A 24,273-nucleotide genomic window follows, 5' to 3' on the forward strand; every position below is an offset into this window, starting at 1 on the left:
AGAACAAGGTGGAACTCAAGGAAGCCTAAAAACCCCAGACATTTTATAAAAACCAGACACCCTGGGGAGTCCAGTGTGGTGTGGCTTGTGTGGGTCTCCCTACTTTTTCTTACCCAGGATGCCTATCAAACATCAAATTGTCACTAAAATCACAAAACTCCCTCGCATTTCTGGAATGGAAAGTTCCGAAATCTGCACAAATCATCAAAAAAAGCCGACAATCTATTGACCCCCCACTGCTTCTCACAAAAAAGGTACTCCAGGGACATGGCTGTTGTACGGATCTCAGACGACACACGGTGCATGCGCTCCTATGGGGCTTACCTTCAATCAAATCCTTTGTGGACAGTACTCCCAAGAGGCCTTTGAGGACAGGGCACAAGACAGTTGCGAAGCTGAGAGAAAGAAGGCGTGACTGGACTGTTCCATGGCTCTGCTAAGCTGTGGTGAAGACTGGGCCTAATACATGCTGCTGGATCAAGATGGCGATGACGCAGGAGCTGACAACATGAGGAGCTGAGAGATAAATTGTTATGCCTGTGACTCATGGAAGCACAGAGAGTGGGGGAACAAACTCACTTCTCGGGACCCATTGGAGTGCGGAACAACTGAGGTCCAGAGACACATCCACCTGGCCTCAACAGCAGGTTGGGGGAAATGAGGGGACTTGGGAGCCAACAACAAAAGAGGTGGACAGTAGTACAGAAAGCAATGTCCTGCTACAGGAGCAGAGCTGATGACGCTGCAAGAGCCTACTCTAAATGCATTGGGAGATAGGCACATCTAAGATAAGGCAGGTGCTGCTGACACCTCCACTGTTCTTTGGGCCCTTGTGCCTCATATTTTCTCGCCTCCTCGGGAGCCTCAACACCCAGCCCTGGTGGGCACGCACCAGGATGAAGCGCTTGCGCAGGGCATTTTTGGACCCCCAGGGTTGCACAGGTTCCAAAGGAGTTTAACATGAGGCTTGTGTACTATGATCAACAGGATATGCCCATTCCATTCACACACCCCTGCCCCAGACTACTGAAACACATCTTCCGGAACTCAGGAGCTCCCAGAGGCACTGAACTATTGTGGGATGCACACTTAAAAACAAAGACAGCAGTCTTCACACTGCAGTCCTGACAGGTAGGCTTTAGGGCAAGTTTAAAGTTACATGCCTCCAAAGAAGAAACTCAGAGAGTCGCCAGTTTCTTCACCTACACCTATACAAGATTCAGGCAAGCCTGAAGAAATGGTGGCTAGTCCATATTCTAACCCATTTGACGACATGGTGCAAACCACAGGAGACATCCTGGCCAGTGTGCAGATCTACAAGGCAGAAATGGCAGACAAAATTAAGGATGATCTTACTAAATACCTCTCAGACCTCAGCAATGATCTGGGAGCCAAAGATTTTTTTAAAAAAAATCTTTTTATTCCGTTTTCATTACATTTACACACAACAAATACAGTTCGGTGACATGGTATCATGTATCAATTGAACACTGGTGTGAAAATCGTAAAGGATTGGTTGGGGGAGAGTCTCAGGTGGAGGCCAGGGAACAGGAGGTTTTAATCAACATCCAGCATACACATTCACTCTATTACCTAGAAAGATTCTTGTGCAGTGGGGGAACTGTCCACATCTCCTAAGGAGAGTCACCAAAGTTGGATAGAGTGAGAAAGGGGTGGGGAGGCTACCTGTTCATCCCACCCAGTTCACTACCTGTCAATAGGGGGGAATTAGCATCATCTACAGCTGAAACATTAGCATCTGAGCAGTCTCTACGGTCCACTCCCCACCCACCCAATTTACCTAGCATGCTCCCCCATAACTCAAGGTCACGCCATGCACTGTTATCGGTGCGGTCCTTCTGAAGTCCACACTCTTCCACTGTCGCCCACTACAGGAAGTTGGCAAGCCATTTAAACACGGTTGGATCTGGCTAGCCCAATGTATGGCTATGCGCCATCTCACGAGCTCTAGTCCTAATCTGAACTGCATTTTTTACCTGCTTTGGGAAGCAGCAGGATGCAGCATTGGGCCGTTAGTTCAACAGTCACCCTTGTCACTCCACGCACGCTCTGTAGTACCTCACCCCAAAAATCCAGTATTTGTATGCAGTCCCATCCAACATGTACAAAACCGGCCAGGAGTGCTCCACATCGAGTGAAGTCCGCCGGATGCAACGGATAGGTCCTATGGAGGCATCAGGGAGCTAAAGTTGACACACTTCATTCTGACATTGACTTGGTTGGAACTAGAATTCTAGAAGTGGAAATGGAAGAGGAACGACTCAAGATGGCTGAAAGTTTCCTCAAAGCAACAATAGCCACCATGGAGACGCAAACTGAAGCAATCACCCTGAAGTGCAAAGTTTTTGCAAAACAGGCACTGAGGGACAACACTGTGTATGAAGACTGAAGGAGGGGGCTGGGCCCTATTTTAGTAGCTGAGCAATGAAAAGTCCCTTCTTCATGCACCTTGCATGGATAGCTACTATACCCATGCCGGTTGTCAACTGCAGCTTCTGGCAAAACTATTGACCAATCACAATTTGGTTAAAAAAAGGTGCTATAGCGTCGATCAAAACTGAGACAACAACAAGTGTGATACAGAGGAGTAGGTGATGCCTCACGTTAGCAACACCAGATGCCTGTTGGTTAACAAGCCCATCCACCAGGGCTGCTCATCCTTAGTGTACTCTTATACATTCAGGGGTGTAAGGCTATGAATTGTGTATTGTTATACCAATCCCTACTGCTAGTCGTGATAGTTTACTTAAGTTAGGATGGAAATCTCCACCCATGTGGTCTTATGACTTTTCAACTAAAAATGTTTCCACAGAACTATATGATGTATTGTAATAATAAAGTCCTGGGCACATGATTAAAACCAAAATGTACATGCTCTGACCAGTAGGTTACAAACAGGCAACATGATTTTTGGCAATTTCTTCAGGTCTGGAGGACCAAGGATTCACCTAGTCATTCACAGCACCAAAAGTCTTACAGGTGAATGCCTACCAGCGGACAATTATGATATTCGCTCAGTGTAGTCATACTGCATCTTGACCACGCTAACCCTGTGTCAGTGGTCCCTCCACTGTTTTAATATGAGCTGAGGACACCCCTAGTTCCCTTTTTCCTCTCAATTCCTCAGGTTTTCAAAGAGTGTTTTCTGGTGGAACAAGTGAACTCATTGGGAACAACCACCTAGATATCCACTAAGTTGGTCCATCAAGCTGTTAAGATACTAGTGAACCGAGACATTCTAGTTAAATTGCATAGGTATAATGTCAATGGGAAGTTTCTCCAAGCCGCAATGTACAAGGAGTCAATCTTGTTCCAAAATGTACAGTTCTCCCAGTATCACGACATAGCCACTGCTACACTGTTAAGAAGACAGCAATTCTGACTGATCGCGAGAAACTGTGGGAGGAACATTTCTAGTAACACTGAAACTAACCCTCTGGCATCTCATTAGACTTACAAAATAAGATCCATCACATCACCAACTATATTAAAGCGTTGCAGATTCTGGGTATTCAACTCGAGGAGGACCACCGAGAAACATGTAATCCTGCTAGACCATTAGGAATTCCTATAGTCTGACACCCAGAACTTGTTGTTTAGGGTCAAGCACAACAAGTTTTCATGTTTATTGTGTCCTGGGGACAAGTAGGCCCAACCTCCTGCAGCACAAATTCTCTGGCTTCCAGTTTACAATAAAACATAATGAAACAGCGAAGTGAACTATCTGCAGTTGAGGTAACATTTGAGTCCATATGTCAATGCTGTTCGGACATGTATTTATGGTTCATTAATGTAGAGCCCTTATTATTAGGGTGAGTGCTCTAAATAAATGTGGCAAACTCAAACTGTACTACCGAGAGTGGATACAGTAAAAACAATGTGTACACACATTTGCAAAGTTCAACTATATGAGGCTGTGTATAATACTCCCAGAATGCTCTCTGATTAGATTAAATATGTGCAGAAGCTTGAAAGCACGATTGACTGTTCTCTGCTTTCAGGATAAAATGGTCACAAAAAAATGCAACTAGGAAAACAATGTTTAGCTAAACTATTGTGAAATTTTAGGTACCATTTATTTGAAGCATTTAGTCAAATGTGTTGATGTATGCTAGTATTTCCAAAAAATATTAATAATTGAATATCAATGTAACTACTTTCAACAAGATTGTGGGAGATATGAAAAAAAGAAGCACTGGCAAAACATACAGATCTGATATTGGTGGTCAGTCTTTTGGTTTTGTTAATGCATGTCCGGTTTTGACACATTTTTGTAAAACTTTATTGCTCTGGGAGCTGCCAGACCCTCGCCATTATAACACACATTGGTAAGAAGCAAAAATATGTCTTGGTCTCAAAAAGCACACAATGCCACAATAGTTCCTGAACAAAACGACTTGGTGTCCCAGTATGCTCCTTGCAAAACAGCAGAATTCTATCACAAAAGTAGACCCATGGTGCAGGTCTTTGCACTAGTGCAAATTTATGTATTTTATTAATACGCAAGAATGTAAAGAAGTAAACTAGGAAATCGTACTCCTAAAAATATTAGTGAACAGTGTTTTAGCCTGAGTAAATATGCATTTGTTTATTTGCTCATGCGAAAATCTTTTGAGCTTTTACAAGCTCAAATTCCCTCCAACCACCTTTTTCCCAACCCTGGAAGAAGTTTTACTTCTACCCTTGTCAGGAGTAAATTTTCAACCTTTCGAATTGTAGCAAAAGATCAGAGAAGAGCTGGTGTAAACTCTTAAAACATGCCATTAGTAGGTTTTCTCAGACTCAAATGGGCATTCCAACCCTGGAACTTTTGCTTTCGGCTATGTCCAGCCCAGTATGTAGATCTGCGTAAAGGTGACAAAATAAGGGTATTGCTAGTACTCAAGCTGTACTATAGAATTAGGCCTGGCTGAAAAAGAGAGGTAATTATCGGAGCTCTTATATAATGATATTGCTGCCATAATTTGCCGCCGCACTCTATGGCATCAAAGGGACAAGTAGATTATTTTACAGGACAAGTAGATTTATTAAGCAACCTGTCCCGTGGACAAGTATTTTATTAAATTCCACACCCCTGGAAGAGACTGAGACACAGGGACAATGGCTACCTCTAAGGCTTGGCAGAGGCATGGGGCAAGGTGCCAGACCCAGGCAGGTTGAGAGATCAGATAGATTCCACCATCCATTTTGAAACAGTACACAACCTGATACTACTGTCCATTTAGCTATTCTGGAGGTGTAGACTCCTGACGGGGAACCAGAATAGTCTGTAGTTGTGGCCTTCACAAGGGTGAGGCCCTGCATCCTCTGTAGCAGATCTACTGTGAGATGAACATACTTGTTTAATCTCCAATTTTGGGGTTTACAATTGAGGCTTTGTGGAGGACCCAGCAAGCATAGGATAGCAATTCGTCTTCAGCATAATTCTGGTCTGCTTCATCTTGGTCCACCTCAGGACAAGAGGGATAAATCAATTTAGGGCCCCAAAGTTGGACAGGGCAATTTCTTAAGAACCTTCTCAACACCTTAGCAGGATTTGCTAAAGGGGCATAATTTTATAAGGGAACAGGCATAATCTCTAATGGAGTGCTGAAAGAAATAGAAAAACGTAGTTCCTCTAGTGTGAAGAGTTGAAAAGAAACAAGTCAGCCAATCAAAAGGATGGTAAATAAATTATGTCTAAGAGAAGGGACAAAAAGAGAAAGGCAAACTCTTTAAAAAAAAAAAAAAAAAAAAAAACAAGCAAATATGAGTTAAATAAAGCCAGCCAGTAATAAGAAACTGGTAGGCTAGAAGTCCACAATATATTTGTCGTACTGTCCACAAGTCTTTCGCTTAGAGACAGCTAAAATTTGTCGGCAGGAGAGACCTGAAATGGTGTAGGGTGGCCTATTGTCTGGGATAGAAAAGGGCCATAAACACCATGTAAAAAAAAAATATATATCAAGAATTCTGCTTCGAACATACATTGAATCTAAGAATGGGGGTAGATGTAAAGTACATTACAGGGTTTGCTGGCATAAAGCCTTACTGAGGGTGGCTCTGCAGAGGTAGCGACTGGGCTGAAGTACATAAGCTCTCACACTGCCCACAGGGAATCTTGATCAGGTTAAGCAGTGGCCCGAGGCTTCTTGGGTGCAGGACTTGGACAGGGTCTAAATAAGGCAAGTTCTCATCTCCTAGGGCAGTCTACCTCTATAATCCTTAAGGGGCAACAACACCAAAGTCTCTTCTTGAATCCAAGGAGTACAGTCCTTGCCACTGACAAGAAGAAAGCCAAAGATTCAGTTTCCATTTCCAGCCCTCCTCTCCAAGGGTGTGCAAAGCTACATGAAGTAAAAACTGGACAGTGGGTACGTGAAAAGGAATAGCTTATATTCAAAACTGGGCAATGTGGCCTTAACCCATCAGTGCACTCAAAAGATAGCCCCAAACTTTATGGGATGGAGAGGAGGCAATCATGACAAACTGAATTTTCCTTCCAGATGTGAAGCAGACCTGTGGCAAACAGCAGACTTGCGGGTGTTGTCTCTCCCATGGAGAGAAGAAAATATGATACAAAGAATGGGCAAGTTACCAATCTCTTTCTATATAGGATGACGTCTTGACCATAAGTTTGGCCACTTTTCTTTATCAGGTGTTCCCTTGTCAGGTCACAGTCTGATCCTGTAGAACTGGCTTTTTTGGCCCAGCCTTCCTCCTCCTCTCATCTGGATGTAAAGTCAAGCTAAGCAAGCCAGCACTCTACAAAGAGTGGGAAATCAAGAGAGGACAAAGGGGTAGATGAGACACTGGAAAGACTGCAACGAAAGGGGGCATCAGCCCAACACATTCCATGCCCAGTCATGACATTCTACACAGATTTACACAAACATCACTGAGCAATTCACCCACTTCGGCGCAGGTAAAAAATCTTCTACCCCACCACTAAATTCAGCTGCCACCAAACATTAGTGGAATTATGGCCAAGTGTAGGGGCGGAAGCCAGCCATAATAAAAGGGGTAGCACTATTTTGCGGAGTCCAAGCACCTGCTGAAGTCTTTAGCACTTTGTTGGTAAACAAAGTCAAAATCACTGCAGCAAACTCGTGCAGGAGACCCCTGTCATGATTCTTATGACAGAAATATTTACCTGTCAGCATACTGATATGCAAAGAAAAGACGCTTTGGTATGGGCATAGCATCAGGGACTTTGGCCCCTTCACTGAGACCCCCATAAAAGAGGAGGACAGATTTATTTGGGGCTCTATTTAATGCTACTCTGGGAACGTAAACGAACTGTTGGATTCATGACTGCACGGGGCTGCAAACTCTTGTCTTACAGAATATGTCTTTTTCCGTTACAGTCCGTCTCAGAATTCAGCACCCTTTTCCCCGCTAGCTTGAATTCTGGCCTCTTACGTGCAAATAAGAAACTCACTTTGATAGGGGTTTTGGCGACCCGCTTTATTCATAGCACTGGCCTGCAGTATTTTAGATTGTTCAGTTAGAGCTCAAACCAGGACAGAAGTCCAAGGAAAGGAAAACAACCCTACGTAAAAAAAGACAAGAAAGACGAGAGGAAAGAAATAACCCAGGAACGGGTCTGATGATTCCCAAAGGGAGACAGAGCTCAGTTACAATGCAGAAAGACAAATCACACCATCACTGGCCCATCACGAACACTGAAAACACGACGGCAGGTCGCTGCTTCCTCGGGTTAACAGGCCAGCCGCAGCCTAGTTCACCAGCTGTGTCTATTGCAGCAAAAGGGAATTGTCCACACTGTCAGCAGCAAAGGCCTGCCAGAGTCCTTCGGAAATCCACCGATGCTCGTTAGATCTGGCACTGGCTACACAGCCTGCTGTCTGCGAGAATTATTGTTAGCAATTCTTTAAAATATACATACAGTGAGTGGCCTTTGGCCTGGCCCAGAAAAGTAGATTTCTCTTATCTCATGTTATTGGCTGTTTTGGAGGCCTCCTATTGAGTGCTTTCATTTCCAAAGCATGAATAACTATTTTATAACTAAAAAGAACCCTGAATCATCACACATTAACATCTTTATGGGAGAGTACATTTATCAATAGACAAAGAATGGATGAAACCCTTTGGTACACCAGGCCCTACATTCTTGACTCCATAGATGCATTATAGACAGAAAGTAATGCTTTTAGCTTTTTTTTTCTTTTCACTGCAGCAGGGTTTTTGACTCTCTCATTGAGAACACCAACGGCTTGCCAGAGGTATTGACTTTGCCAATGCATGTTTATTTTGTACTGGTATGGCGCATGCCGTATTGAAGATTATTATAAACCTTTTATACAAAATATCCTGATTCGACGACTCAATGCAATAACCAGCTAAGTAGACTATGATCATAACAAATACCATAAAAAGAGCTGCCCAGCTGTTCAAGGCTACTGAAAACCATAAACTGCAGGTCTGTCTCTCACACCATGTACTATATAAATGTTGCAACACAATAAAATCAAAAATCTATGTCGTGGTTGATAGGTGGTGTGTCAGATTTCAGCGTCGAGGTCACAAGGGGTCAGGGCAGACTCCTTAGCGCATACAAGCGCAGGCATCAGCCTGGGCCTGGCAGCAGGCACAGCACTGATCTTTGCTGACTACAATGCTCTGAGACGGAGTTAAATCGAGCCCTGCTTTGAAACAGGCCACTTCTGTCCAGTTACCAGAATGCAAACATATTGTTCTGTTCAGCCTGAAAAATGTATGTAGGTGGTATCTGTAGATCAGTAACCTGGCGGAAGCGCTGGAAAGGGTCAAAGACAACAGTCAGTGAGAGACAGAAAAGACACAGCAAGGCTGCCTGCTCCAAACCGAGCGGATAGCAGATTCAGTGGGCTTGTAAATAAGCATAGCTCTTCTGGTTCTCTTTTTGGATAAGTTTAATACATTTAATCTGTGGAACTCTGGAATAAACCCGAAGGCCTCCAAACAGGGCTGTGCCTCTTTAAGAGGCTGTGAATTTTAGATCTTCATTTGGCAAATTTGTTTCTCTACTGCAAGAGCTGAAACTCTCAAATCAGGAAACTGCTGATAATGTCGCCATATTTAATTGTATTCTTGCAATCGACATTAGACAGGTGAAAGAAGAAGGTGGTCTTGTAGGAATCCATACCCACAATCTGCATGCGGTACACAGATCTGTGCAGCTGGCTAAGTCTCAGGCCAGCTATGGAGGACAGGAACTTGCTATTTCAGGTTATATGTGGATCTGTGTAGCAGCCGACGGACATGACTTCCATGTAGGGTGATCACCTCCTTCTAAGTTACGATCGACACTGTTTCCAATCCTAGACATTTGCGTGGCAGTCTAATGCATTCTGGGCCCTGTAGTCTTGTATTGCTTCCATTGAACTAATTAGACCAGCACCCCTCAAATCAAAGATTTGTAGGTGAATGGTTCTGAAGTGAGGTCACTCTACTTCTACAGTAAACACGCGCGAACATATCCTGCAGAAGCCACCAATCAATTGATATTGTGTATATATATCTGTCTCTTTGCTCTTTTCATCCTTCTCTACCCGCACTCTCCCCGCCTCCATCCCTCTCACCCATCTTTCTCCCTCATTTACTTGCTCTCATATTAACCCTATGATCAATTTCACTAAAACAGTATAGGATCACCAACCAGAGGACCACAAAAGTCCGTGCAGGTGATGCATTACCTCAGGTACATCTAACTCTGGCTTAGTAAAGAGGATCCTACGGGTAACATGTACCTAAATGGAGTAGGTGCAGTAAGCAACCATGCCATCATACTAGGCTCAGAACATGTAAGTTACAGCTTACCAAGGTCTACAGGAGGAGCATTAACCCACTAAGCAATGTAACTGCCAGTGGCATTTGTAAGCTGCAGGTCATACACATATTTTTGAAGCAGAGGTTCAACACACCCTTGACTTATCTAACAAGGTTTGAAACTACAACCTGCAGGTTACACATTTTTTTCTGGCATTTGCAAACTCGCTGACATATAATTAACTCACTTCAAGCTGCTTTTATGATAAATTCAAGTTGCTAGGCACCAGAAGCAAACAACATACAAGCGACTGCCATGAGATAGTCATCATGCCTTACACCGATCATCTTAGTAGGGAAGGGGAGCAGATGAGGTTGGGACGACAACAGATCTAGTTTCTCCCTGTACCGGTCAAATCAGGACAGGTGTGAGTACAGAAACAGATTATTTTCACTTATATTTATTTTAGGACTATAAGTAATAAGATGCAGAGACAGACAAGTTATAGATAAGCTGACCATGTCAGGCACGGCGCAATGCAGCAGCTCCGAGAAGGAAGGAATTTTGCATCGAGGATGGGAGGTGGGGGAATGGAAAACTGAACCGTGTGGGCGCATCCGTTTAGTAGCGGGAGGGGCGGAACGGTAAGAAGAAAGAGACAGATTTTGGGCACTGTAGGCAACTCTTATTGGTGTTTTTACACCAAGACGGCTCATATGCACAAAAAGGGAGCAACTAGCAGGCATTCTTAGAAAACTTGGCACCTGCATTAAATAATTTGCTTCTTAGGCCCACCCTCCATCACCTCCTAGCCCCGCCCCTTAGACCACTCCTGAGTCACCCATAACTCTCAAAGTTCAGGGAATACCTACACTCCTTATTTCCTCCTTTAAAGCACTGAGAGGGAATGAATGATTTAACAAGTAAGAGTGGCAACTGGAAACAGATAAGAGGGTCAATGCAAGTGCTGCTCGGTTCCTCTACCTGGTTGAAATCTCTTGACAACTTAGGTATGTTATCACTTAGGGTACCATTTACTGAATGAAAAAGAAATGTGAAAGTTCACTCCATGTTAAATCATGGTTAATTTAGTCATACCTGAACTATTGCTGAGACACGTGTATGCCTGTCACGGAGATAACTCATAAAACCGCTATTCCTTTAAGGGTGAAACAAACTAATGCGCAACGTCAACCAGATACTTTCCAGACCCCACTAAATGACAGAATAAATGCACAGGATGGGAATCTAGAACAGGTTCACGCTGCAGGAGCTTCTTTGCAAACAGAAACAAGCATTTGCAATGCTATAGATCTTGCGTTTGCTCGATTCACAGCTATTAGCGTTGTAAATTCCTAACTGGACTTTTCTTGCCACATAAATTGAAAATGAAAAGTTAAGGTGACTGAGTCAACAGGGGCAACAGCGTCTGACCCACAATCACACACTTTGGGCAACTGAAGGGAGTCAGGATTCAAACATAGACATACTGATACTGACGCTTTCAACCTAATCCGCTACTTACTTTGTAAGAGAACAAGTGCAGAGGTCCAAAGTGCTACTGAATGCTAGGGTTGCTGAATAACAGGCTGCCAGGATGGCACCTACTGCCTCTTTCGTCCACCACCTACACTTACTGACTCATTCCCTCACTCGTATAGATTCTTTTTTATTCCCTGCATGCTCCCATTGGCACTGCTTCATTAGCCTGCCCTACCCTGTACCCTACACTTTTTTCTGACTTTCACTCTGGGTCGAAGTCTGATGGAAAAAAAATAAGTTATTGTCCCCAAAACCAAATACAGGTGCCCACCACTAGCAACCACCAGGAAGAAATTAGCAATGACTTTGCCCCTTGAACACATCTCTTCTTGCCATTCTCCTCACATTTCTTCACATAAGCAAGTTAGAAGGATGAACATTTTAATCAAAGTAAAATTTGTTTTTGTTAGATTAAAAATGGGATATGATATTTATATTTTGTCAGATGGAATATCCGTCACCATTGTGACGGAGTAACCCCTCAACCAAACTCTAAATACTTGAGTCTCAGTTTCTTTTTAAAATACAGAGTTATGTTTAATGAGTCTTTAGCTCTGTCCTCAGAACTGTACATAACTAATATTTTTTTTAAAACTAATTCTCCACCACAAACATGACTGAATACCCTAAATGCCAAAGTGATGTTATGTTAACAAATTTATATAGCGCATAGCTAGCCGAGGGCCTCCCAGCGATCAGTATAGCCATGTTTTCAGTAGACACCTAAAGATTGGTTCCTGGTCAGTTAGCCGTAAAGAAAAATGGTAGTGAGTTCCACAGCTTCGTACCTAGATACGACAAGGACCTTCCACCCCATTATGTTATGACGGTCCAGGATTCTATTTAGCGTTGGTGGACCATCATGCTTCTGACAGTAAATCCGCTGCTGTGAAAACCTTAGACTAACAGCCCCACAAACACCAGGCCATTGGTTTAGGCATCTGAGACATCAGCACTATTTAGTGTGTACATTCCAAAGTACGTTTTTCCCTATAAAGCCCTTCCACGTAAAGCATGGCATATCCAAACATAATGTTTTTTTAAAAATGATTCCTACATTCTGGGAGAAACCTCACAGAGTATTTGGGCCAATGGATTTTTTTTTCTTTCTGAAAAAGTCCCTCTTTGGGAGTTTCTTTTTGGAACATGAAACATGGTGGCCACTCTAAAACTTACAGTGTCTTAAGAATAACCACCTCGGCCAAGCAGGCAGAGATCTCTAAATGCGGCATGCTGCAGTCTGCCAGGAGGAAGCAAAGTACGTGCCTTTACTGTACCGGTGAAACAGAGTACTGCCTCCCTAGCCCTAAATGATCCCTATAGTTGGCAAGTGGGCTTTTAGACATACTTTTTGACTCTGCTTAAAAAGATTTTTCAGAGGAGAGAGAAACGCCAAATACATCTTCATGTGGTAGGCTCGCAGCTGCCATGCCTGCTTAGTGATACAGAAGCTGAGTGTGTCATAGGTGTTCCTTGTAAGCGAAAAATAAACTTTATTGAAAGCTGGTTGTTACCTTTCTTACTCGAAGGTAGTTTGTCCTATAATGAAATATCAACTTCTAAATACCAGAACTGGTACTTGGATCTGGTCTGTTACATAATGCTAAAACAGAGGTCTGTAAAGTAGTGGGTGTGCACCCCTGGGTGCCCGTGGCGATGTTCCCGGGGTCGGGGGCGTCTACAAATGCCTAGGTAAGTACTTGTAATTGAAGATGGCCTGGAAAATCTTTTTCGCGTTTCTAGGCCGTTTCTTTTGCATTACAGTTATAGTGCAAACAAAAATAAGGCAATCGTGATCGCGAGCCCTGTGGTGGCAAAAGTCAAAAACAGCTTAAATAAACAAAATATTCAGTAAGTATTTTCACGTCCACACAACTACATTCATTTAAAATAAACCATACATCTTTAAAGTGTAAAATACATTGCAAATAATCTAATTGATTGAAAATGCACTCTTTCACCTTATCAATCTTAGTTATTGTGATCATAGCAGGTTTCTGTATGCGAGACCAGAGAATCACAGAATGTAATCCTGTTTTGAGCAGTGCATAATAGTGAATTGGGTATTTATAGTGCCATAAGGTTCCAGCATGTAACAAAAGCACGGTAAATAGACAAGGCATTATCCTAAAATTATATTATATACAATATAAGATAGGCTGCCAGACAATGATTTTGTACATGTGTTCAGGACAACTGGAATTACGTGGCAGGGGAGCACCAAATTATGTGGCAGCATTAACTAAATTATGCAGCAAGAAAAGGCAAACTACGCAGTATAGCGTGGCACATTTTTTGGTAGAATTACTTCATTATTTTGACATTCTGTCACATGGTAGTACTGCCTAGGCAAATATTTCACCTAATTAGTATCATTAGAACCAACTGAACAACCAAGTAAGAAATAAGCAACTGAAAGATGACTCTTTGCGAATGGGTTCCACTGCACACAAACAAGTCGCCACGCTTTTAGCAATTTTTGATCTGGTTGAGCTAGAAACACATTTTTTGGTTAATACCTGCAGATCATGCAGCAGGTGGTGAATTATGTGGCAGATGCAGCAAATACGTAATTGTGCGAAAAATGCAGCCACTGCAAAGTAGCATAACTCCAATGGTCCTGTATAAGATAAATCAAGTGCTTTCCAGGAATACATATTAGTAATAGCTAACAGGATAGGACCTACTGCTGGCATTGTTTATATAAGTTCATTAATACAATACTTTCTAAACCTCAGTATCCTTTCATTGTCTATCTAAAATAATATATTTGTCATCATGATGCCTCAAGTGACTCCATAAATTAAATCACTTTAGGACCCCCTCATGCCATTCTCATGCAGAGGTACCTCCAAGTCCCCATTAACAAATCAGGGATGGTAGTTGTTAACTAAAAGTATGGGTGACAATTTGTGTAAATTTAAAAACACATGGGCACCTTAGCCCTCATACATCCTGCGATCTTAGACCGGACCAACTGGACCTCTGGGGTTTCTCTGTAATGGCCCAGGATCAAGAGGAAAGGAGTGCAATTCATGGATAGCGTTAAAGAGATGGCAGAGGAGGGGGCGTTATGTAGAGTCTACTTTTTTCATTTATAAATGAGGCAGCTTCACCCTTCTCAGGGAGATGCCCTGAAGAAGTTGTTGAGAAATGCAGGTTCATTTTTTTTTTTAAATGCCATCAATACCATTAGTGCAGCAAGTGCACTGGCACCAGGACACCGATGTGAGAAGGGCTACTACACCCCAATAATGGGTGCGTTATGAAGGTTCTGTGTGGGTCTTTTCCCCCTTTTTTTTTAAACAAAGGGACGGACAGACAGACTGATTTGTGCCTCAGGCCTAATAAAAATGGCCAGTGAAATGGGCAGAGGAATAGGCATCAATGGTGTTGCAGGTGCAGTAGCACTAGAGCCCCAGGGGTGTGAGGGCCCAACTTAATTCCCATTACTGCTGCTTTACTCATTCTTTTCTTGCATTAGGGCTCAGAGCACCCTTGCTGTGCCAGAAGAGGGCTTTAACAAGGAGTAAATGTGACTTCCTGCTTCACAAGGCATTAGTGAAGCAGACAAAGTGAAACTGACAATAAGACATGCAGACAGTATTAGGGATGAGGTGGGCACATGTGGGAGTTAATTTGTTTCTGAAAGATTGGAGGGATGAAGTTTATGTGTTTGCTCTTTTAGTGTAAAGTGTGAGCTACTGGAAAAGTCCCCCTGATATTATCTTATAAGCCTCACCCCCTATACTCAGCCCTACCTCTTGCGCTGTGCCAAGTCTTCTCATAACGTTTTTGAGGGGACCTGACTTCAAAACATTTTGGGGGGGGTGCTCACAACAAAAAGCTTGAAAACCTATATGCTAAAAACTGGTGAAAAGTGCTTGCAATACATGTTGAGCATTATACAATACACACTACTCGAAACATTTATATACAAGAGGTTATTTAGTGCACTCTGTAATTAACGTTATCTTATTCACCAGGAAGGGAGAAATTGATTTTTCTTGGAATGTGATGCCACTGAAGTCATTAGAAGGAATCAATTATTTTGGAGAGTAGGATCGTTTGCCAGGTGGGTGCCCCCAAAGACGCCTTTGAGGGGCATTTGGCTTGCCTTGTTGAGATGGTAAACATTATTAAAAGTTGGAAGAAACTCTCTAAATAAGGACATGCTGAGAGGTATGTTGCCAGAGATATGACACTACTATGAGTAACCGGTCAGCCATAGTAATTGTAATTCCACCAATGTTATATATGCCATTTAGCCTCTATGCTCTAAGATATATATTGGATAAATAACTCAGAAGAATAAGCTTTGCATTTTACAGCATAATAGCTAGAGTCGGTGAGCCACTGCAAACGTCCTTTTGGTCAACCCTCTCCTTGAGCACAACCACAAACCAATAGATACATCAAGATATCAAGATATAGCAAGTTACTGACCCCAGAATACAAACAGGAATGGTGATCGCTTGAGGCAACTACTTCAAGAGAATGCAGATGAATAAACTTAATGGACACCTCTCTGACTGAACAACGGGAATGGAGTGTTATGGCTTCACTAGCATAGAGCTGTTGACCTGATTACGTTTCCTTGTGCTTGTTGCCACAATATTACTACTAAGAGCATTTGCCTTATGTTTTATTTTTTTAATTTTCCATTGCTACGTCTTTTGTTCTTTAATTTCTTATATTTCTGCTATGTATGGCTCTGGTAGAGAGCCACTACCTCGAGTGACTGGATTCAAATCCAATATCTCACTGCTATGACGTAGCATAGTTGTCAACAAAAGCTGTTATCCTCTATTGCTATGCCATGAAGGAATTGCATGCTGCCCCAGCTGGGCTCCCAGAAAGCCTGTTAGAGCAGCTCTGGAAATTATAGTGCACAGCTGCTGTAGCACATAAAAGGGAAGTCACGCGGAGAGGTGAGTTTGGGAGGCAGGAGTCAATGTTGTTTTTTTTAAAATCGGGGACACATGGGAGAGGCCCTCTGATGGATGGCAACCCATTACTTCTCTGCATAACAGCTGAAGGCAGAGGCAGGTGACTTTTGGGGCCAAACATAACAAAATTGTAGATGGGTAAAAGGAGAATTACTGGGATGTTTTTCACCTCGGTGTTCTGAGTGACCACGTAGACGACGTAAGCTGTGTTCACTTTAGCTATTTCATGTCACTCAGAACCCCTTGGTGAAAAATCGCCATCTTGGATGTAACTATATAAGTGCTTGACTAAGATCCATGTTTTTCACCACTTCGACAGAAGCTGCTGGTTACACCCTGCTGCTCATCTTTCCTTCTGACTCGTGAGCACCTTCCTCGCTATTCAGAAGTCTCCTTAGCTCTCTGTTTTTGCAAAGTAATTCTTTGGCTCTTTCATACTGTGACCTTTTTAAATAGCAGAGAATTCTTGTGGCCTCGAGATTAGTGTGGCAAGCCGCGCCTCCAATTTACTTGTTTTGAGGAATGCCCTACCCTGCATTTAGTGTCCCATTACTCACTTTTTGTTTGTTTTAAATTTGAGGTAGCTCACATTTGGCGAGGTAAGGCCAGCCTAAACCTGAGAGATGACTCACTGGCTTCCCTTGGCACTTTTTCAATTCTACTTTTTCAAGATCTTCTTGTGACTCTTCCAGTGCATCCTGCAATTTGCGTATTGCAAATTAGGCTATTTACTGCCACAACAATGCCCTCCTACAATTCAATTGTTTAACTGCCCTCTTCAAACCTCTTTTGATTTTTGTTTTTTTAGGGTCGTTAATGCTAAATTATTTATTGACACAGTCCTGGCGATGACCCATCACATATGACTTCCGGATTGAAAAGTTACTAATCATTCCAATTCGCTTGTTTGTTGAACAGAGTTGAACGACTCACTATGGAGTACATTAAAAAAACCTAAAGATAGTCTCCTGAGATAGAGTTGTTAGCACCATTTTTGTGTTCCTTGTGCTTTATCTGCGCTTATTCGCCTTTGCACATTAGATACACCTCAGCACTGCACTGTTTTTACATATTTATGGTCACTTGTACCACCTGGCACCAAGTTCTGCGTTATAAACATGCATCAAATATTAATTCATTAAACTTCGTGAGTCCGTTTAGTTTTCATCACTCGATGCATGCTTATTTCTCCAGGTACAATTCATTTGTCCTTCGAATGCCAAAACAGTATAAATGAAACTGAAGAAACTTCTGTTCTGCTCATACACATCGCATTACCCAGGTTCCTAGGGACAGGGGATAGCCCCTTTTTTCTCTCGATATATGGAGGAGTGAGGACCCGCAAAAGGGGAATTGAAAGATAAGGGTTTTACTTCAGTCACATGCTGCTTTACTTACCGATGGTCGCGCCCACTTTACACCATAGGTTTTAGAGGAGTTGGGGCCTAGTTCCTTGAAGCCCAAAGAGAAGGCGGAGGCAGGAAAGGTGTCATCCTTGAAGAGGGTTCCATTCTGCAAGCACTCCTGCCGAATGCGGTCATAGTCCTGTCCCAGGAACTTGATGGCCTTCTCGTTCTGTCCTAGGCCTAATTCTTTGTCCCGCTCCTTCTGCACCTGAGCTGACACACCTGTGACATACACTGGACAAATCACTTCCTCTTCCATTGTCGACGAGAGAGCAGCGGAGACTCAAACTAGCAGAACTAAAAGGGATGGGGGAGAGAGGAAGAGAGAAGAAAGTATATGAGTGCTCCAGTGGTCCAGGACAGTCACACAATGGTTTACAATTCCAATACTCCAATCCACACAAAAATATGTTGACGCCCCTATCGTGAATTATAATATATTACATTATACCAGTGCTGAGACCCAATAATGACTCTGCCCTGGCACCTCAATTCTGAACGGCAGAACCCTGCAACTAAACCAGTGCCACAACCCATATACAGTTCTGTCAATGAGCCTCAGTCCTCCCACAGAATTCTGCTAATGTATTTTGCGCATGGCAAACACATAACTTCATACACCGAATAAGGATTAAATCCTTGTTTCTCCTTTTATGTTGATATGATATATGGAAGGCTGAAAAAATGTAGAAAACGGTCCTTATTTTTTTTATCATAGCATACTTGTGACATCACCAGCAACCTGTATAAAGATAATGGCATACCTACTTACAGTAATACGTTATTAAACTGGATTTGTGGCACCCGAAAGCATGCAGTTCATGTCTGCAGCTGAAGCAGCTGCTGTTTTAATATATGCTCAAAAAGTTGTGAAACTGTTCACTGGCCATATATGTTTTGAGATATATATATTTTCAGAGTTTTGCCCCTGCACGTTTTAATCATCTGCTTCCAAATTTTGAAAGGTGCTATTTACGGCATTCCAAATTTGAGCCAGAGTAGAAGAGCAGGGGTGTAGCTCACTGCTGGGGAAGGCCAAGGTCTGATGGGTATTTTGGGTCTTTCTTGTTGAATGTTTTCCAACCTAGGCACAGACATCTCTGTTGGATCTAGTGTTTCATGGTCAACCAAGTGAGTTAGGATCTCCTGGCAGATGGAATCATTTTCCTTAGACCATAACTGACAAAGATGGTTCTGGTTTTTAGTCAACTGTAGTTTAAAAAAAGACTTTATGGTCCATACTGTAACTGTAATCTGGATAGCAACTATCTATATTAGTAATTTACATTTTTGAATGCTAACAAAAGGCAGAGTTTAGAAGCAGCATTCAGACAGAATGTGGCAGATTTCACAGAGGCCTATGACTGTGTGTTGAATGATTGCTGAGCGTTGTAGAGAACCACCACATTCCATGCCATTTTCAACAGGGCAGGCAAGTCGCTTACCTGGGAAGACACGTTAGTCAGTTTTTATTTAGAATCAATGTCTGCCTAATTAGACAAAATGTCACTCACTCTCATCCCGTTTCCGGTCGCCAATAGACTGCCAGTTGGTGTGGCTAACTCTTAGTTGCAGTTAAGGTCAAGAAGAAACTGGGCAATGTTGTATATATCTAACAATGCAGCACACTCTCTTAAATCAGGTTTGCTGGGGTAACATATATTGGGTAAAGAGGAGAGAGAACAGGGCAGAGTCCTAGGGTACACAATTGTGTAGGGTGATAGGATCAGGTGTATTGCCCTGGTTTGATTAGCTACCTGTGCTCATTTAGGAAGCATGTAAAGTCATTATAAACTTTCCATGAGATGTTGAAACAAACTGATTTACAAGTGTCTCATGGTCCACAGTAGCAAAGGTCGGCGGGAGGTCATCTCCCTATTGCTCTTTCTCGCAAGTTATTTCTGGAACGTCACAAACTGTTGGCAGACCAATATGGCACAACTCTTGTAGGCGGGTAGCCTTTTAATTTTGCATCTCCCATCAGAGCTTCCAATTATGACTACATAGCTGCCCAATAACAATGGCTCTCCCACTGACTAGCCAATAATTCTCGATGAGATGTGTAGGACGGGCCCCTACTCACTCGAGCTCAGCTTCTAACACTCGTGGCTTTGGGGATTTGGCCCCCTCCCTCCCATCACCCACTTTTAAGGGTGGCACTCTCTTTCTTAATTGCACTGCTGAAGCTCATGCACCAGGTAACTTCCTATGTACCCTCAATACCTCTGACCAATCTCCAGACATGCCTTGGCCCAATTACTGAGTGGGAGCTTCAGCCCTGGGATAAGGGTGAGATCTTCACTGTGGGGGATCTATTCCAAAATGGTCAACTTCTCTTTTTTCAATCCCTGATGGACCAATACATCCTCCATGAGAGTTAATTCCTCCTACACACTTCAATTCAGAGGGCCTTCAGAGATGTTTAGGATACAGAAGACACATAGTAGGCTACCCACCTGATAATTCAAGCCCTCCACACCTTGGGCAGTGGTCATCAGCTAGCTAACTTGTGCCCTAAATGCCCAAATGCACTTTACCCTGCAGCCCTTAAGGGATGCATGGGAAACTGATTTTGATAGACCCTTAAATTACAGGTAGTGGGATAAAGTGCTGGAATACCCCCAGAAAAGTGTCCAGGAATACCAGACTAAAATGTATCCAGTTTTTAATTTTACAGCGAGTCTATCTCTATCCCTTGCGTCTGGCTAGGATCTTCCCAGAAGCCTCAGAATGCAACACTTCGGCAGTAGACTTGAAACATATCATGGGACTGCTCCAATGTGCAATCCCTCTGGGGGTCAGTGCTCTTAGAATCGAGGAGGTAATGGGCATACAAGGCTTGAGATCCTGAGACGTTGGGGATGTATGTGTCTACAAACAATTCCACAAACAGAAAGCCGGCGTATGTGTTTTTTGATCTTGTTCTAATTTTAGCCAAAAGATACATAACCATGATGTGGGAGCATCTGACACCCCTATCTGCTGAGGTCTTGCACCATGCACTGTCTCGCTGGATGAAGGGGGGAGTCTACAGCCCTCTACATGGAGGAGGCTAAAGGCTTGTGTTGCTGCCTGATCACCACGGACTGGGAGTTGCTGCTCTCTAGGCTCCTAGAATCCCCAGCTCAAGGTTTGGATAATGACAATTTATGACTGCTTAGTGGGTATATTGGTTATTTTCTGTAAAGATCTCTGCTATGTATGACTTGACAAGATGATCTTGGTCAAGTATTGTCAAATGCTAATAAATCGATTTTTTTTTAATTAAAAAAGGGCCAGCAGGAGGTACAACACAGCTAGTGCTAAAGCTCCCCTTAGTGTTCTGGACCCAATGCCTTTTCCCTGATTTCAATGAGAGCTGTCTCTGTCCCTTTCAAAAAGGAAGGAAACCTGACTGGACATCAGATAATATGCTGGTGTTTTTACTGAACTGATGAGCAAGGCAAGAAAGGGAATTACAGCAGCACGAAAAGAACGCTAAGAGAGCCTACTCATTATTACACTCATTCAGGGTAGCATGGTCATAGCGGAAGATGTGTTCTAGCTCGACAATAAATTTGTAGCTTCTTCAGATTTTCAGTAAAGTGGTAATAACACATTAGAGCAAGACAATTATACCTAGCAAAAGACTAGTGGTAAGGGAACTAAAAGATATTTTAGAATGTGCACTATAGAAGGTGATATTTGAACCTATTTGCTCCACAGGGTAACTGCAATTTTTGTCCATGAACATTAAAGACTGGAGTATTCACAAACTACTAGACTTCTGCAAAAAATGTAATGCCAAACTTAAAACAAGCTCATTAGAATACATAATTAAAGATTATAGAAGATTGTTTAATCCACGGAAAACCTCCCACATTCTCATTTAAGTACCTTCACAAACTTACGTGTAGTCAGACTCGTTCCTTACATAACTGTCCAGAAACAATTCAATAAAGTCTTCCGCATCACTGTCCTTATAGTTTCGAACAGTCGCTCTCATCCAATACCATTTGTATCATACACTCTAGTGAAGACTTAACCGTTCTCACGTTTCACTCATTCCAAGAGACTCACCATATAGCATTAGAGAAAATGTATATAGTGCTGCTCAGCAAGAGTTCATCCATTAACCACACAACTGATCCCACAGTCAGACTGAGTGTAGCTTATTGGCTGTTTCACTTATTTCATATTACATACATATACTTTGTAAACCCAGATTGTTTGATCAGCTTTGAAGCCCATTGATAAGAGGTCCATTCCCTCAAAGACCAGGTGCACAAAGGTGTGGCTGGGCTGTTCCCGCAGTGCCCTGTCACTCCCTTTAAACTGGAAGCGTGCACAACCTGCAAAACCTGCTCAGCCAGCTGAGGCACACGGTAGGCTTCAAAGAAGAAGCAACTCAGAGCTCAGTCGCTGTTGTGTGCTACCATGTGCATCATGGGCAGTGTCTGGTGTGGGTGGGAGCTAAGGGTACGTGGCCACCTTTACCAGCAGGATTCATGGATTTATTGGCATTATGTCATATACCAAGGGACAGGTTAATATCTTGGCCGAGAGGGAACTCCAGCCCAATGGCAACGGAGATCTCTCTCCGTGAAGACTGTGGTCAGCCAGCCTGATTTAAATGTGGCAGGACCATAGTTTGACGACAGCGAAGACTACTGTTTCTCTGCCAAGGCCAAATCAGACATTTGCCTATATATCCGCCAGCCTAATTTAGATTGCCACACATATAGCCATTTTTCAATGTCTGTCCCCACCAGGAAAACCCTGGAGGTAAGGGGCATTGAAAAGTACTCAAGGCCCACCTCACCATGGGAGAAAACTCCCATTGCAATAGGGCAGTGGTTTCCAACCTGTGGTCTGGGGACACCTGGGGGTCCGCGAAGTCTCCTCAGGGGGTCTGCAACTGCTTAAAGAATTAAAATATATTAACAGATTAGGTCCCCAGCTTTCAGTAATGACTCAGCGGCGGGGGGAGGCGGGTTGGGGGATCCCAATAATGAGTCAGTGGGGGTTCCTGGGCTCCAGTAATGATAAAGTGGGGGTCCACAGAAGTCAAAAGTTTGGGAACCACTGCAATAGGGCATTGTGATTTTATTTTCAGAAAGAAAATCCAGCTGTGGGGTTTTCGTCTTGAAATTTTTTACAAAATTAGAACTTTGACGTGCGGGTTCATCATGAGTGAACTGCCCAGCAAAGTTACAATATATGGGGAAGAACTCACTTGGCGGCGGTTCCTGTCAATGTTTAAAATGTCCTCAGGGGTGGCAGGCATTTCAAAATTTGGCAAGCGACACTTCTGTCAAGGTGACGGAGCAATTTACTGCATCACCTGGCTGGGCCATCCTCCCCAAAAAATAAATTGGACCATAAGTAACAACAACCCTACACTGATCAAAGTGCATCGTACCGCTGCTTCCAACACAACAATAACTACTGATTTTTCACGGACTACACGGATATTTTCTCACAAGACAAAATATGCAATGCCACCTAACACAGAACAATCCCGGGACCCACCTGTAAAATAAAACTAAAAAGAACAGGGCAGCGAGGGGGAAAAAGCTTAGGCACCTTTTCTCAGAACAATAATTAGAGGAAACTTCAGAGGCCTTCAAGTCAGCCGAGAGTAGCAATAGTACTGCCGGGTATCACGATTTGCAACAACAACAAAAATGAGTCAATGTCTAACTTTTCAATTGACAATTACATACAACACCTAACAGAGCAGGACGCTATGGAAAGAGTATCTTTGAAGATTAAGAACTGCACTAATAAATCTCAGATCCGGGGGCCTTTCTAGAGAAGTATGGGTAACGAATGCAAAAGTAAGCGATTTATAAGGAGAGATGCACTATGTGAAGTCTGATGGTGAAATAATGTAAGTCGTCTGTTTCTCGTTTAGTTTTAGCTCTTGGGATGTCGAAGGACCTTGCAGTCTGGAAGGTCTCAGTGTGCATGAAAAAATAGGACTTGATTTCGGAGGATTAAACAGGACGGGAGCGTGAGAGAGACGAGGTAGTGATAGAGAAACGCACAGGGTGAGAGCTCGGCTGTGCGAGGAGAGGGCAGCGAGGCAGTGTTGGTGGGGACGCCGACCCGACATGCATGAGAAATGGAGAAAGTACAGAGCGACCTACAAAAATCTATATGATGAAACCAAAAGCGTTAGGGCAGTGTGCCCCCAGCGCACATTACAAATATAGAACGTAAATGAATAAAATACCAACAGTACAATACCTGAAGAAGCTGCCCAGGTGCTGTCTCTCTCGGCCGAGAACAGGCTTCTTCTGAGAAGCATTCTTTGATTCGTGCGGTAGAACCGGGCGCCCACGCACTGACGTGAGAGGCTCCAGTGACCACGCCCAGGCACGCAGAATGACAGATAAGCTGTAAATTCATCCTCAGGCTCACATAGAAATTCCTTCTCAGGCGCACATGCAGGGTAGGGCCTATTTACTTGTCGACAGGGTGTGTGAGTGCAATAAGTGCCGGCAACGTACTCGCCCAAACAGCATCCAACCTGAAGCCAAAAGGTTAAAATCAATCCCTGAACATTCCCGGTATGTCTTCTTTGGTGCACTGTAATGTGCAGTACCTCAGAATGAGCCAT

At 43.1% G+C, this 24,273-nt stretch overlaps 1 protein-coding gene across 1 annotated transcript in view; it reads right to left on the reverse strand.

The window, feature by feature from the left end:
- The window catches only part of CAPN1 (calpain 1), a 332,385-nt gene that overhangs the window by 217,493 nt on the left and 90,619 nt on the right, over window positions 1-24,273 (reverse strand). Inside the window, exon 2 of the mRNA XM_069208074.1 lies at window positions 17,662-17,966. Coding sequence (XP_069064175.1) covers window positions 17,662-17,928 — 267 coding nt within the window. The 5' untranslated portion in view covers window positions 17,929-17,966. The remainder of the gene's footprint in view (window positions 1-17,661; window positions 17,967-24,273) is intronic.

Source organism: Pleurodeles waltl, chromosome 9 (assembly GCF_031143425.1).
Source record: "Pleurodeles waltl isolate 20211129_DDA chromosome 9, aPleWal1.hap1.20221129, whole genome shotgun sequence".
NCBI classification, from domain to species: Eukaryota; Metazoa; Chordata; class Amphibia; order Caudata; family Salamandridae; genus Pleurodeles; species Pleurodeles waltl.